At 38.5% G+C, this 17,510-nt stretch overlaps 1 protein-coding gene across 1 annotated transcript; it reads left to right on the top strand.

The window, feature by feature from the left end:
• Window positions 1-716: 716 nt before the first annotated feature.
• On the top strand, window positions 717-2,637 carry LOC128651628 (putative nuclease HARBI1). Its single transcript, XM_053704634.1, has 4 exons — window positions 717-1,212; window positions 1,494-1,572; window positions 2,150-2,451; window positions 2,541-2,637. Exons 1-4 carry the CDS (start codon window positions 750-752, stop codon window positions 2,543-2,545), a joined length of 849 nt encoding a protein of 282 aa, XP_053560609.1. The 5' UTR covers window positions 717-749; the 3' UTR covers window positions 2,546-2,637.
• The last annotated feature ends 14,873 nt before the right edge of the window (window positions 2,638-17,510 follow it).

Raw genomic sequence — 17,510 nt, 5'->3', positions numbered from 1 at the left:
TTTGTGTACCCAGGACGTACTTGAAAACGAGAGAAATCTCAATGTATCCTTCCTGGTAAAATATTTTATAAATAAATAAAATATCTACCAATTCAAAATGAAACCTTTGCCCAGGGATGCTATATATAATCTCAATACATATAGAAATATAATTTTATCTAATAATAATCTTCTCCTACATGTATATATGTATGATAATTGTATATATATATTTGACCTATATAAATCATATAATTTTAATAATTACTTTTAACTGTTATGATAAAGGCTGATATATTTAAATTGAAAAATATAATAATTACATTCAGTGTCTTTGAATTTCCGATATGTAACTACATATATGTTGAAATTATAGTTCATATCAAAAGTCATGAGTAAGTATATACTTTCAAACTGTTCATTAAATTAAGGATTAGATGAGATGAAGATAAGCCCTCCCCCCCATGTTATTCCCCCAATCACCAGTTTCACATATGTTAACAAGCAACACACAGCTATAAAAAAAAACACCACACCTAGCCTAACCTCAGAACAGATATTTCATTATGCAGGGTGAGAGAGAAGCTGACAATGCTGAAGTTAGACAGCGTAGGCCTGACATCCCCAGAGTGAGGCTGGATATAGAAACCCTGAATGAGCAGCAGGTGTTTGAAAGTTTCAGGCTCAACAGGGAGAAAATATATCAGTTATATGCCCTGTTGCAAGATAGGCTGGAAAGCCAGGGCTATTCAAGCAGGGCTGTCCCTGGAATGACCAAACTACTAGGGGCACTTCATTTTTTGGCTTCTGGATCCTTTCAGGTGACAGGGGGCATTGTAACTGGGGTGCATAAGTCCACTCTTTCTAAGCATCTTTCAAAAGTTATTGATGGACTTTATGATAATTGCAGAAAATTTATTTTTTTCCCCACATCACCCAGAGGTTGGCGTGATGTTAAGAGGGACTTTTTTCTTTTAGGTGGCATACCCAATGTCCTTGGGGCCATTGACTGCACTCATATTGCCCTAAGACCCCCTGTGCGCAGGGAGATAATATTTAGAAATAGGAAACACTTCCACTCCTTAAATGTGCAGATTATATGTGATGCAAACATGCGCATATTAAATGTCGTGGCAGGGTTCCCAGGAAGTAGCCATGATGCCTACATCCTCAGGAATTCTGGTGTGTGGAGATTGTTTGAGACAAATCAAATGCCTGAAGGACATCTCCTCGGTAAGTGTTTATGTATATATTATGATGCCTTCATGTGTTCAATATTTTGACATTTTATTTTTTCATTGCTTTATAATCCTTTATGTATGTGTCTAAGGGGGTGAAATTGATTAAATAAATAAATTGTTAATCATTTAAAAGATATATATTAACTATGTCATAGTAAGACATATGCATAACATTATTTTATGTCATACATTGCTTTATGGAAAGATGTGTGTTTATCTATCTATCTATATCTATATATATATATACTGTATATCTATGCATTCATATTTTAGCAGATTCTGCATATCCTCTTAAAAAATGGATTTGGACACCATTGAAAGAGAACCAGGTTGTTGGGCCTGCTGAATTAAGGTAAAATATATATTTATTTTCTGCTCTTGTGTGTCAGAAATATTGATTGTGCCTTGCAAAATGCTCACTATAATCTGTAGAAAAGTAGGACCAGTACACACTTCATAGGAATGTCCCTTTAAATCACTCTTGGGTGAATGTAGGTGCAAACCTGGAGGACCTCCTTTTCCAAAGTCCCAGTAAATGTAATGAAATAGAACACACAGGTAGCACTCTATGTGGAGCAACAGCACCTTTATTGAGCAACGTTTCGGGGCTCCTGCCCCTTTATTAAGCTATATATCTCTGTTTGTGCACATACATTTGTTGCTTGATTATCTCGTGTGTGTGTGTATATATCACTATCACAGACATAACAATGTTGTACTGAGTGCCTTTAAAGGGACAGTCAAAATACAAATCATCTATTATCAGTGAAGCATTTATAAATCTCTCTGCTTGAATATAAATATATTTATATATATATAAAAAGGTTTAAAGATTTATAAGATCAAACCAGGAATGTAGTTAGCTCATTAGTATTTGATTTGTCTTCACATTATATATTATAATCATATTTCTTGTTTTTTTAATACAGATATAATGAAGCACATATCCGAACACGTGCTATAATAGAACGACTGTTTGGTGTTCTAAAAATGCGCTTTCGCTGCCTGGACAAATCAGGGGGGGATCTCCAATTCAGTCCGGAAAAAGCTATTAAAATCATAGTGGCATGTTGCTGTCTACACAACATGGCACAGGAGCATGGGATGTTGAACGACTTACTTCCAACACCACAGCCCCCAGGTGAAATCTTTGAGCCTGATGTAATTAATCATCCCCAACCCCTCAATGCCCATTTGGAGAGATCTGCAACTATTCAAGATTTCTTTTCAGGTATTTTTATAGTATTGTAATGAGACCTTTTAGTTATTTATGATTATGTTTTTTAATAATACACATTTGTTTCTTTTAATGTTTTACAGATTGAAGATTCTCAGAAATGGAATACCACTCCCCTCCCTCTCTCCTCATCCCTATATTTACCACATTTTCCCTAAATAAATGTATACTTTACTCAAATATAGTCATGGTGAATGTTTCTTTATTTCCAGCTATGTACTAATCGATGCATTCATCTTATGATTTATGTATAACATAATTATCTAAAATATCATTTTAATTATATTCCAAATATTACTTTGTTCTCTTGGTATAATTATTTAAAGAGCAGCTATGCACTCCTGGTTAATAAAAATGAGTACATGGGTGAACCAATGACAGACAGGATATATACTGTATGTTGGCAACAATAAACAGCTCCAACATAGGTTCTATGCTGCTCCTGATCTTACCTAAATAAAACTATAATCAAAGGATACTAAGAATATTAAGAAATATAAAGAATATAAATATATTAGATTTGCTTTTAAATATATATGTTTTAGCAAAATAATGGAATTTATGTCACTTTAAAAAAAAAAAGGAAGAGTGTGTTCACAATAAAACATTAATGAACCAGATAAATCATTCAATTCCAATCAACTTACATATGTACTCATAATCAATTTAATTTTTTATGTTTCTTATTTCAATCATGGGGTCGATCCGATATAAATCGTCGCCCGCAAAATCCGGCGACGCCAATATTTGCGCGGGTTTGTTATCACATATACGGCGTAACCTAGAAGTTACGCCCGTATATTTCTGCCGTCGCCCGTAGTTTTTTGGGCCATAGGCAGGTATACCAAACCCGCGCAGTTTGGTATCCAATATGCAGCGTAAGGACTTACGTGGCGAAAATGGAGAAAACTTACTCCATTTTCACCTCGCCACAAAAAGCAGCCGTAAGAAGCCTTACGCTGACTATTGGAGCCCCGTAACTTCCTAAACTGGCTGCTAAAATAAACCTAACACCTAACGCATGCGCAATGTCTATCTCCCTGTCAACCGCGATCTTCTAAAATAAACCTAACACCTAACGCATGCGCAATGTCTATCTCCCTGTCAACCGCGATCTTCTAAAATAAACCTAACACCTAACGCATGCGCAATGTCTATCTACCTGTCAACCGCGATCCCCCCCCCCCCGAAATCCCTAATAAAGTTATTAACCCCTAAACCGCCGCTCCCGGACCCCGCCGCCATCTACATAAACTAACCCCCTACTGTGAGCCCCTAAAACCGCCGCCATCTACCTTATCTATCCCCTAATCTGACCCCTTACACCGCCGCCACCTATATAAAAATTATTAACCCCTAATCTAATCCCCCTATACCGCCGCCAGCTATATTAATATTATTAACCCCTAATGTAAGCCACTTACACCGCCGCCATCTCTATTAAAATGATTAATCCCTTATTTAATCTACCTACCCCCTAGCTATATTATCTATATTAACCCTAAGTATATTATAGTTAATATAGGTATTACATTATATATATTAACTATATTAACCCTAATTATATTAGGGTTAATATAGTTAATATAGTTACTATAGTATTTATATTAACTATATTAACTCTATCTAACCCTAACACCCCTAACTAAATTTATATTAAATTAATCTAATTCATTTATAAACTAAAATATTCCTATTTAAATCTAAATACTTACCTATAAAATAAACCCTAAGATAGCTACAATATAATTAATAATTACATTGTAGCTATGTTAGGGTTAATATTTATTTTACAGGTAAATTGTTAATTATTTTAACTAGGTATAATAGATATTAAATAGTTATTAACTATTTAATATCTACCTAGTTAAAATAATTACCCAATTGCCTGTAAAATAAATCCTAACCTAAGTTACAAATACACCTACACTATCAATAAATTTAATAAACTACAAACATCTATCTAAAAATACAATTAAATTAACTAAACTAAATTACAAAAAAAAACAAACACTAAATTACAAAAAATAAAAAAAAGATTACAAGATTTTTAAGCTAATTACACCTATTCTAAGCCCCCTAATAAAATAATAAACCCCCAAAATAAAAAAAATTCCCTGCCCTATTCTAAATTAAACAAATTTCAAAGCTCTTTACCTTACCAGCCCTTAAAAGGGCCTTTTGTGGGGCATGCCCCAAATAATTCAGCTCTTTTGCATACAACAAATACAATCCCCCCCCCATTACAACCCACCACCCACATACCCCTATTCTAAAACCACCCAAACCCCCCTTAAAAAAGCCTAACACTACCCCCCTGAAGATCTCCCTACCTTGTCTTCACCACACCGGGCCGAACTCCTGATCCGATCCGGGCGATGTCTTCCTCCAAGCGGCAAAGAAGAATTCTTCCTCCGGCGATGTCTTCCTCCAAGCGGCAAAGAAGAATTCTTCCTCCGGCGACGTCTTCCTCCAAGCGGCAGCAAAGTCTTCATTCTTCCGGCGGCATCTTCATTCTTATTTCTTCGCTCCGCCGCCGCGGAGCATCCATCCCGGCCGACTGCTGTACTACGAATGAGGTACCTTTAAATGACGTCATCCAAGATCGGAACAGCCAATAGAATGCAAGCTCAATCTGATTGGCTGTTCGGATCAGCCAATCGGATTGAACTTGAATCTGATTGGCTGATTCAATCAGCCAATCAGATTTTTCTAACTTAATTCCGATTGGCTGATAGAATCCTATCAGCCAATCGGAATTCGGCGGACGCCATCTTGGATGATGTCATTTAAAGGTACCTCATTCGTAGTACAGCAGTCGGCCGGGATGGAGCGAAGAAAGAAGAATGAAGATGCCGCCGGAAGAATGAAGACTTTGCTGCCGCTTGGAGGAAGACGTCGCCGGAGGAAGAATTCTTCTTTGCCGCTTGGAGGAAGACATCGCCGGAGGAAGAATTCTTCTTTGCCGCTTGGAGGAAGACATCGCCCGGATCGGATCAGGAGTTCGGCCCGGTGTGGTGAAGACAAGGTAGGGAGATCTTCAGGGGGGTAGTGTTAGGCTTTTTTAAGGGGGGTTTGGGTGGTTTTAGAATAGGGGTATGTGGGTGGTGGGTTGTAATGGGGGGGGGGATTGTATTTGTTGTATGCAAAAGAGCTGAATTCTTTGGGGCATGCCCCACAAAAGGCCCTTTTAAGGGCTGGTAAGGTAAAGAGCTTTGAAATTTGTTTAATTTAGAATAGGGCAGGGAATTTTTTTTATTTTGGGGGTTTATTATTTTATTAGGGGGCTTAGAATAGGTGTAATTAGCTTAAAAATCTTGTAATCTTTTTTTTATTTTTTGTAATTTAGTGTTTGTTTTTTTTTGTAATTTAGTTTAGTTAATTTAATTGTATTTTTAGATAGATGTTTGTAGTTTATTAAATTTATAGATAGTGTAGGTGTATTTGTAACTTAGGTTAGGATTTATTTTACAGGTAATTGGGTAAATATTTTAACTAGGTAGATATTAAATAGTTAATAACTATTTAATATCTATTATACCTAGTTAAAATAATTAACAATTTACCTGTAAAATAAATATTAACCCTAACATAGCTACAATGTAATTATTAATTATATTGTAGCTATCTTAGGGTTTATTTTATAGGTAAGTATTTAGATTTAAATAGGAATATTTTAGTTTATAAATGAATTAGATTAATTTAATATAAATTTAGTTAGGGGTGTTAGGGTTAGATAGAGTTAATATAGTTAATATAAATACTATAGTAACTATATTAACCCTAATATAATTAGGGTTAATATAGTTAATATATATAATGTAATACCTATATTAACTATAATATACTTAGGGTTAATATAGATAATATAGCTGGCGGCGGGGTAGGTAGATTAAATTAGGGGTTAATCATTTTAATAGAGATGGCGGCGGTGTAAGGGGCTTACATTAGGGGTTAATAATTTTAATATAGATGGCGGCGGTGTTAGGGGCTCACTTTAGGGGGTTATAGATATAATATAGCTGGCGGCGGGGTACGGGAGCGGCGGTTTAGGGGTTAATAACTTTATTAGGTTGCGGCGGGGTACGGGAGCGGCGGTTTAGGGGTTAATAGCTTTTTTATGGTTAGGCTAGTGAGGGGGGATAGCGGATAGAGGGTTAGACGTGTCGGGCTATGTTAGGGAGGCGTGTTAGACAGTGCGGGCTATGTTTAGGAGGCGTGTTAGACAGTGCGGGTGTTTTAGACTTTAGTCAGGTTTTATAGGCGCCGGCAGTTTCTAACGTGGTGCAAGTCACTGGCGACGCCAGAAATTTGTACTTGCGCAGATTTCTGGACATCGCTGGTTTGTGAGACTTGCGCCACGTTAGCATCTGACGGCGACTTATATGGGATAGCTCGAGTTGCGAGCTGAAACTGCGGGCGACGCCGGTTCCCTCGCTTGCGCCGCAAACTGCGATCTATATCGGATCGCGCCCCATGTATTTAAGTTTAGGAGCCATTCCATTTAATGTTCATCACCTGTGGTGCACTTGCTGATTGTTGCCTACATTTAGACAACAATCATCAAGCGCTCCCCATGTGCAGATTCAAAATGGGTAGATTCCTAAGCTAACATTCCTGTTTTAGTAAATTACAGATGATAATGAAGTTAAATAGATTATAGGATTACATATTTAAGTATATAAATACTGCATGCTCTAATTCATGAGTTTTATTTTGAATAGGCTATCCCTTTAAGAAATATATCAGATGCTCATTTCAAAGAGACAAATCCAGATATAATATAATCCTTAAAATAAAGATACATTATCAATACATACAATCCCCTGAGATTGCACACTTGAATGGCATGGTTACCTCATAGAAAATAATATAGAAAAATAAGTCAAAGGAAATAATTTTTTTATCATGAAGATGAGTTTTATTATTACAGATTTACCCTCATTCAAATGTAATTTTCAATGTGAAAATCATATTTATTCAATACAAAACGATGACACATTAAAGTTATAATGTGTCATAGTACTAATATTTATAAAATATATGTAATGTCATGTCTGCTAAAGCAGATAATACATTTGCAATATTTAGACTATTAACCAAAATACATAAGTGCTTAATATTACATACTTCAAGAGATATGAAGTATTGTCTTTAACATGGAGTTATTGAAACAATTTAAAAGTGCATTGTGCATTGGTCCCAGGGAGAGTCTGTGTCTGTTCATATGATGTCAATTAAAATGTATTAATCACCTCTATATCATGGCAATCACATATATGTTGTGTATACACCAGTGCTTAAATATCATAAAGATACATTTATCTAATTATTCTAAATATTGAATAATAATCTTGACAAAAAGGAGTGCATTAGTCATGATAGTTATTAGTCATGATAGGTATATATTTCAGATATTACATTCCACATAGGACTATAAGAATGAATGCAAGGTATTTGGCCATATCAACAGGAAGGAGTATTTACTTTTCAACTCTTCTATAACTGTATAACCCTTATTAGCTTCATCTGAAGGAGCAAACAACATATGCTTGTGGAATATAAATCATAACATTTACACATGTCACAATGACTAATATTAGATAGCATATACTGTATAAATTTCAGACACGTATCCCCAAGTATTCTTAAACGGCATAATAGGATATCCTCAATAAAAGGACACATACATTTATCAACAATGTACACCTGCATATTAATTGACATCATGTGAAATAAAAATGAATAAAGCTGTTCATTTTTAGCAGATAAACAGCTATTAGAATAATATTAAGATATATGTTCAAATTTGGATTAGAAAAATGAATGCATATTTATGAGATGAAAATCGCACTTAAAAAAGTGCTTTAGTGCAAAAATTAGATATGATATATCTTGGGTGGAAAAAAAAGAATATTAATTAATTCTTGCGGCGGGATTTAGACTTTGGAGGAGAGGTACTTAGGGGGGCAGTGTGGCGTCTTGTGCTACGCCCACCAGCTGAATGTGAGGCTAATAACCGGGATTCAGGGTCCTGCGGGGAGATGACAGAGGATGCAAGGGAGGATGGAGTTTGGGGCCTATCCGCGAGCCTCTCCACTGCCTCTGCCAGGCGGACGAGTGAGGCATTATGGATGTCCATTTGGCTCTGTATCCTTCTCAAATCCTGCTGCTGCTGGAGCCTGGACAGCCTAAGCTCTCTATGTATGAGCCTCAGTAGATCATCCTGCTGGGACTGTGCCGGACCCTGTTGCACATTTGGTGTCTCAGGAACTAATAATTGGCTGGTTCCAGGGCTGTCTCTCCGTATTGGTGACTGTGAGGTTGTCTGTGATGGCACTGTTAGCAATACATTGGTGGGTGCAGTGGGTGGTGGTGTGGATTCCTGTTGTGCCATAGGAGTGGGAGGCATATAGTACAGATGATGCAGATCTGTATGCTGCTGTGGTGGGTGCATCATCTGCTGCTGAGGATAATGATGTCGTGGTGGGTGCATCATCTGTTGCTGAGGAGGATGTTGTGGTGGGTGCATCATCTGCTGCTGAGGAGGATGTTGTGGGGGGTGCATCATCTGCTGCTGAGGAGGATGTTGTGGGGGGTGCATCATCTGCTGCGGTGGGTGCAGCTGTGGGGGCTGTGCCATTTGTTGCTGCGAAGTATGCATGAACTGCATTTGTTGAGGAGGATGAGTCTGCTGGGGTTCAGAACCCAAAACATGAAATGTTGTCTCCGAAGTAGATGGAGAAGGGCATGATACATCCTCCACCTCATATGCCCTAGGCTGCTGCATATCATCTTCTAAGAGGCTGATATAGGAGGTAGTGTCACCATAGATATCCTCATCCTCCTCAGTGAATGTAGGAACATCCTGCTGTGGTGTTGGTGCAGCTTCATACTCCTCCTGTTCGGAACCTACAAATAAATATACGGTATGTTTACATTATCTATCTAATAGAATATATTACTTTGTAGCATAACAATACAGACTATTATATTCCATATTTATGTGTATATATGTACACACACACATACACACACACACACACATACACACACACATATAGTGTGTTTGGGATAAAATACAAGCATATATGACCATAACTGAGGAATCTTTATAGACTGTGTCTTAAAGGAACATTGTTAAAGGGACACTGTACCCAAATATTTTCTTTTGTGCTTCAGATAGAGCATGCAATTTTAATCAACTTTCGGATTTACTCCTATTTTCAAATGTTCTTTATTCTCTTGGTATCTTTATTTGAAATGCAAGAATGTAAGTTTAGATGGTGGCCCATTTTTGGTGAACAACCTAGGTTGTCCTTGCTGATTGGTGGATAAATGCATCCACCAATCAAAAACTGCTGTCCAGAGTTCTGAACTTAGAAAAAAGCTTAGATGCCTTCTTTTTCATATAAAGATAGCAAGAGAATGAAGAGAAATTGATTATAGTAGTAAATTAGAAAGTTGATTAAAATTGCATGCTGCATCTGATTCACAAAATAATAAATTTGGGTACAGTGTCCCTTTAAGGACAATGACACACGATTTATATGAAATGCTTAATATTCTTGGATATTATATTATCAATATTCTTGCTTGTCGGAGCAGATATACAATACAGAGTGCTTGCTGAACATATTAAATACAACTATGTAAATTTAGATTCATAGCTAAACACAGATGGGTATTTATGATATACAACATATATACATCACATATATGGTTATATTTAATATTGAATATTCACCTTCATACACCTCTTCAGGTGGCACAGAGGTGTCCATTGTCCCCTTACATCCGTGAACAGATTCATCCGAGATGACATTGGACAGCATCTCCTCCCATGACCTTAGGTGTATTCTCTTGCTAGGACCACCACCTGTCCCACGTGCATATTTGGCCTGCTGTGCCAGCTTAGCTTTGGTTTCCCTCCTGCAGTCATGATAGCGGTGTTTAATGCTGGCAGTAGAACGATTACGTCCTAAGCAGCTGACTGCCACTCGAATCTCCTCCCACAGCTTATTCCGGACAGCCGGCCTCAGGTTAGGGTTCTCCAGCTGAGCTGCCCTCTCCAAGTATGCCTCAACAAGAGCCTCCTTCTCCTCCTCAGAGTACCTCTCCTCTCTTAGCCTGCCCTTCACACCTGAAGGGCCAGCAGACACAGACTCTCCCTCCTGTGACTGGGGACCAGCCCTCTCTACCTCCTCTGTCCCTGCAGGCTGTGACAGGCTACCACCAGCCCCACCCCCACTTGCCACAGTCTGCCCCACTTTCCCTTTTCTTTTTGTGCCTAGCTGAGGCTGACTCCTCCTCACTCCTCCCACCTCCATTCCTCTTCCACCCTCTCTCCTTCCCTCCTCTGCCAGGGTTTGAGGAAGGACAAATCCTCCACCCAAACCTCGGCCCCTATTCCTGCCCATACTACTCCCTACTTCCCCCCTCCCCCTCCCTCTATCCACCCTCTCCACTGCCCTCCCCCTAGCCACCCCCTTCCCAACTCCACTAGGCCTATCCATCCCTTTCTCCTTCCTCCCTAACTCTAACCTAACACTAAAGTCCCTAGCTTACCTAACTACACTAATTCACCTAACTAAACCCTAAATTAAATAGCCCCAAAAATAACTACCTAACCTATCTAGACCCTAACTATCTCTATTCTATATCCAGAGCTGGCTCAAGACATTGTGCTACCTGGGTCCGATAATGAAATTACGCCCCCCTCCCCCCACCACTTAAAGGGATATGAAACCCAATTTTTTTTCTTTCATGATTCTGGTGTGATTTTAATCAACTTTCCATTATACTTCTATTTTCTAATTGTTTTGTTCTCTTGGTATCCTTTGTTCAAAAGGATACCTAGGTAGGCCAAAGAGCTGCTGATTTGTAGTTGCACATATACGCCCCATAATATTGGCTCACCCGGTGTTCAGCTAGCTCCCAGCAGTGCATTGCTACTTCTTCAACAAAGGATACCAAGTAAATTAAGTAAATTAGACAAAAGAAGTAAATTGTATGTGTGCATATATATATATATATATATATATATATATATATATATTACTATTAGACTGGCATGTCCTTTAAATAAAATCAAACAATATTATTAATTCTGGCAAAAATAAAAGATGTGTTGCATGGGACAAAAGCAGAACATGTTTTAAAACAATACATCAGGTAGATCAGTCAAAATTAATGAAGTAATTTCTTAAATCCTTAAACATAAGGCAAATAAACAACTGATCACAATATAACGCCTCATTTTACCCTTTATTTCTGATTATAGAATATTGCCCTAACACAGAGCAGCTCAGATGGGATCACACAGTTAAAAAGAAACTTTCAGAAGGTCTGAATATTGGACACCTTTTAAAGTGTTTACTGATTGTAATAATAGTATAGATTAAGCACTTTAAGGTGTACAATAATTTAAATGTTGGGAGTTACATGCATATAATAATGGTTAAGCCAGTTATATAAAATGTCAGATTAAATTTTAGTGGACAAAAATATAATATAAGAAGTAATCTAGTCCATCTATGACCCTAGGTCTGACCCCTGTCCTGACACTGTCAATGTAAGGTCTGTGCTCTGTCAGAAACATTATAGGATGTAAACTGACTCACAGAACAAGAGACAGGCTACCACTTCACTCACCTCTCTCTACCGTTCCGCAGGAGGGAAAGCCAGAAATGCCACATGATCACTCAGGAATGTGGTGGGTATGTAGTTGTAGCAGAAGAGGGGCTTGGGTTTTCTATTATTATTGCCAAGTAGCAGCAGCTTAACCCTTCATGATGTAGCTCTCCTTTAGGAAGTCACACTAACACCCCCTCCCTCCCCCATGAATAGCTTACACTCGGCAGGGCTGTAACACTGTCAGGCTCCCTGCGTGAAATAAGAGACTGAGCACAGATGAAAGAATAACATCTCTCTGTATAGCTTCCCTGCTCTATGTATACAGTGCTCTGAATTGTCAAAAAAGTAACACTTCTAAGCAGGTGTGAATAAACACTAATACCGGACCTGATTTAAACTCTATGCTCCTGTCAGCCCCTGTATAACTGACAGCAGTGGACCACTAAATAAACGATTACCTGATTTTTTAGTTTCTACAAAGATGCAGCCTTCTTCTCCACCCTGCCACCTTTCCATGCTTGCTAGCCCCTTCTTCTTCTTCACAGAAGGAAACACGTGTGGAAAGAGGCAGGCTAGAGGGGAGGAGGCTGCAAGTAATTGGTGGTTAGGGTTTAGTAGTGAATTAATCACTCACGCTGCTAGCACACATTATTGGCCAATTTTTAAGACACTGATGCCCAGTAATTAGAAAGAAAATAAAATTACTGTGTTACTGCTGCAACACAGTTATCGGCTTCTCTAAGTTTGCGCCTCCCTGCTGGGTTGCCACTGCCCTTACTCCTTTGCCTAGTTGGCCTTATACAAATGCTAGCCCTGGAAGCATGACATCTTACTGGAGCTGCCTGTTAGGGGAAGGGGCGGGCTGAGACTGTCACTGAGAGTGTAAGAAAGGAGTGGCCTGGGACTGAGTCTGACTATCAGTTACCGATAGTTACGCTCCCCCTCCCTCCCCATGCAATCATGCTGATAACGCAGCCTGTTGCTGCAACTGCAGGGCATGAGGAGAGACAGAGCTAACCCAGGACAGCAGTTGTGATCTCACCACATCTGACAGTGACAGACTCAGTCACTGAACTGCCGCTCCCTCTTAAGTGCCGCCTGGGTCCGTTGGACCCACTTTGTCCCATCATTAAGCCGGCCCTGTCTATATCCCTCAAAATAAAAATAAAATGTGGGGGTGAAAATAAACAAAGGGATGTAAATGAAAAAGGAAAAACTAAGGAGGATTAGAACAAAATTATAGAAAAATAATAAGGGATGCAAATGAAGAAAGGGGTGGGCTATATAGTCAAATAAAACAAAAAATATGGGATGTAAAAAAAAAAAAAATAGGATGGGCAAAATGTATATATAAAAAAAAAAGTTATATAGTGAGGAAGGGAAGGGTAGTCAAAGGGGGGATGGGAAGTGGAATAAGGGGATTAATGAAAGGAGTAATAAAGGAAGATGGGGATATGGGGGTTAATGAAAAAAAAAATGTGAATGTGTTTGTATCAAATAAAAGTGTGTATGTGTGTGTGTGTGTATAAACTAATGTGTGTTAATTAACTAATGTATGGATGTGTGTGTGTGTTCCTAATATTATATGAGGCCTACAATAAGAATATATGAAAATAAAATATCAAACTCTCCACTAACTCTCAAACAACTCTCAAAAACCCAAAACTCCTACCAACGCAACTAGCTCCCGTGTCTTTCTCTCTAGAGGCGATCACAGGTAAAGAGCGCAGGCGCAAACCGTTATTCTTATAGACAGAGGTCGGGTTACCATGGCAATGCACTTGTTATGGCGCGCTTTTCGACAAATCCGACATCGGTTGGCAACGCAAACTTACGTACGGCCGAAAAGAGCGACTGCGCGCAACACGCTAATCTTTTCAATGGAAACCTGGTACTAAAATGGAGCCTTAAATTACTTTTAGCTGTCGTCCGCTTCGGTAGCTTACGGCTCCATTTTTAACGACTCAATGGAAGCGAGGCCATATTTAGGGGAGAACGAACGTGCAGGCCTAGAAAGGATAATGTAACCCGGGATATACAAGTAAAAAAAAGTACTATGCATATACTGTAAATATGTATTGTTGCATGAAAATAAAAATAGTTTAAAAGAACATGAAACCTAAAATGTTTCTTTTGTGATTCAGTGATTTGTTTATATCGTTTCAGGGTAATATTTTGAAATAACATTTTTAACTGTATATGTTGTTTATGTATTTTCTTAGGGTATTTGTGTATTTCTGTATATAATAACTTTGTATATGGTAACTCTACTGATGTTTCTTTATGTGGAAAATATGCACATCTTTTATGATGAAAATTGTTTTTATTTTATTATGAAATGATTGTATAATTAAAATGGTTGTATGCACTTGCAATGCATTTTATCATAACATGAATTGTTTTTATAAAGTGATATATTGTATTGTGAATATTTTGTATTTTAAAGTCACTGAGTCTTTTTAATCCTTTTATTGTCATTATAACAATTTTTAAATGTTTTAAATGTATATTTTTGATTTATGCAATGGCTTGTAGTCTAATGAATTTGTTGTATTAGTTCTAAAGCATCGCTCGTTGTGAAAGTATTACCGCTGTGTTGTAGGTGTGTAAAATTAGCTAGCAATTGATTGGTTAAAACAACGGCCAATGGGAAGCTATCTTTAACTTGAAATAGCCACACACCTCCTGTCAACATATCCTGCTCTTGAAAAAGCCTGGGCGTACTCCGGGGGAAACGCGTTGAGCTTACCGGTCTATTCCGCTGCTGGAGAAGGTGCCCTGCTGCTGTATGCTGAGTCCGGGAGGAAAACATCCCCTACCAGAATTACTTGCTAGCCATGGTGACCTGTATCAGCGGACACAATTCACAACATAAATTGTGAATTGCCTGAAAGAACTTACTGTTTGTAAGTAGAATCTGTGTTGATTTGTTGCACTTGTTAATAAAACTACCTTGAATCTTGTCCCTTTGCGCTGTCCTCTTTCACACAGATCGTTTATGTGATTCAGTTAGAGCATACAATTTTAAACAAATTTTAATTTGATCAAATTTGCTTCATTTTCTTTGTATCTTTTGTTGAAAAGTATATCTAGGAAGACTTGGGAGCTGTGAGCTTGCTGCTAATTGGTGGCTACACATATATGCCTCATGTGATTGGCTTACTGATGTGTTCAGCTATTGCCAGAGTGCATTGCTGCTCCTTCAAGAAAACAACTATCCTATATTATAAAAGGCCAAGTATGTTTGTCAGATGCAGTCATGCACAGTAGAGACTGCGCGAGGACAAACATACCTGGCCTTAACCGCAGGTGCGAGATAGCTTCAGGAAGCTCCAGCACTCTCAGCTGTTAAGTTACGGCCAAGAGCTGGAGCTCCTGAAGCTCCAGGCATCTACCACATTTGGACCCTGAGCGCGATCGGTGCTCCGGCTCCATATGAGGGCAGATGCTTGATTTTCACAGACAGTGACACGGAGGTGTGGGCAGGAGGCAGGAGGCGGGTGGGCGGCTCAGCAGAGGAGGAGGGAAGGGGAGGGCCCTAAGCTACATAAATTATTATTTTTTAAAGGAACAGTGAGGGATGGGGCAACTACACTACAGAGGGATAGGGATAGATGGATAGAGGGATAGAGATAGAGGGAAAGGGATAGAGGGATAGAGGGCTAGGGATAGAGGGATATAGATGGATAGAGGGATAGAGATAGATGGATAAAGGGATAGGGATAGATGGATAGATGGATAGAGAGATGGGGATAGAGGGATAGAGGGATAGCGATAGAGAGTTAGGGATAGAGGGATAGGGATAGATGGATAGAAAGATGGGGATAGAGGGATAGATGGATAGAGGGATAGGTATATTTATTTCATTTAAAAATGTTGGCCCATGTACATTTATATATAAGAACAACTATTTCAATATCCCTTTAATCTTGGCACTTCCAAATTAAAAATAACTTGCCAATTAGCATAAAAAGAAGCAGTGTGATTACATTTGCATTGTTTTTCTCTTGCAAGAAGTAACCATTTATACATTTCATAAATATGTGTAGTATGTGCTAGTTATACTCGCTGACCCTTTGATCTTGAACTGGCCTTTCAAGTTATTGTAGAAATTCCAAAAACCTCTAGCACCAGGGTAAAGGTTTGTACACGCTGTAAGGCTTCACACCAAAAACCCAAAAGTTCATCCAAATAAATAGAGTACAGCAGCACTGTAATCATATGCAATTTATTGCAGTCTAGTGAGGAAAATACAACATTTCGGATCTAACAATCTTGAAAACATGATGACTGCAATAAATTGAATATGATTTAAGTGCTGCTGTGCTTTTCTTTCAAGTTATTGAGACCGTAAAGTGGAGATTAATGGTAAATGGATTGTATAGAGCCTGGTTTCTCAACAGCTCCTGGCAATGATGGCCATCCTGGTGGGCCATCATTCCCCCACTGCATGCTTTCACAGGCCCACTGCGCTCAGCACATAATGAATACCAGGCATGACTGTCAGAGTGCCATTGCACATGTGTTTATGCGCTGTGCGGGACAAGGAGGAGACTGGACCTAGAAAAGACAGGCAAGTAGGTGATACCAGCCCACTAACACCAATGAAAGTTTATATATTCTTCCCCCCCTGACACCAATGCGTTTAAATGTATATGTGTGTGTATCTATCTATGTCTCTCTCTCTCTCTCTCTCTCTCTCTCTCTCTATATATATATATATATATATACTACTGAGCCCTGGACGTAACTGGCAAAATTTTCTGGACCTTGGGTTAAGAACCACTGGTATAGAGCATGACATTTTAAACAACTTTACAATTTAATTTTATTATCAATTTTGCTTAGTTCTCTTGTTATAAACTAGTAATATTAGGTGAGCTCAGGAGCGTGCACATGTCTTTAGCCATCTGGCAGCAATGTTTGAAACAATGTTTACATCAATGTTATTCAAATTTGTAAATACTACTGGCATAAAATGTTAAAGACACATGCACACTCCTGAGCTTGTATCAGTCTACCTTGATTTTCTCTTCAACAAAGGATACAAAAGGAAAGAAGATTTGGTAATAAAAAAAATGTGAAAGTTGTTTAAAATTGCATGTTCTGTCTGAATCATGAACGATTAGTCGTTACTTTAGTGTTTCTTTAAAATGATTTACTCCATCACTTGTATGAAAAAGCAGCATTGTATGAAAAAGCGAAATAGAAGTTATGAAGCAGCGGTCTAAAGACCGCTGCTCCATAACCTGTCCGTCTTCTCTCAGGCGGCGGACAGAAATCAACAGAATACGATCAGGTTGATTGACACCCCCTGCTAGTGGCCGATTGTCCGCAAATCTGCAGGGGGCGGTATTGCACCAGCAGTTCACAAGAACTGCTGGCGCAATGATAAATGCTGAGAGCGTATGCTGTCG

This window comes from Bombina bombina, chromosome 3 (assembly GCF_027579735.1).
Source record: "Bombina bombina isolate aBomBom1 chromosome 3, aBomBom1.pri, whole genome shotgun sequence".
In the NCBI taxonomy this organism is placed as follows: domain Eukaryota; kingdom Metazoa; phylum Chordata; class Amphibia; order Anura; family Bombinatoridae; genus Bombina; species Bombina bombina.
The sequence above is the reverse complement of the archived record's forward strand: the minus strand, read 5'-3'. Positions and strand labels throughout refer to the sequence as shown.

Bases quoted from the DNA above. Each gene is read 5' to 3' on its own strand.
- LOC128651628 (XM_053704634.1), top strand. From the start codon at position 750: ATGACCAAACTACTAGGGGCACTTCATTTTTTGGCTTCTGGATCCTTT. The intron at 1,213-1,493 runs GTAAGTGTTTAT...TTCATATTTTAG, and splicing joins GCCTGAAGGACATCTCCTCG to CAGATTCTGCATATCCTCTT. The intron at 1,573-2,149 runs GTAAAATATATA...TTTTTAATACAG, and splicing joins GTTGGGCCTGCTGAATTAAG to ATATAATGAAGCACATATCC.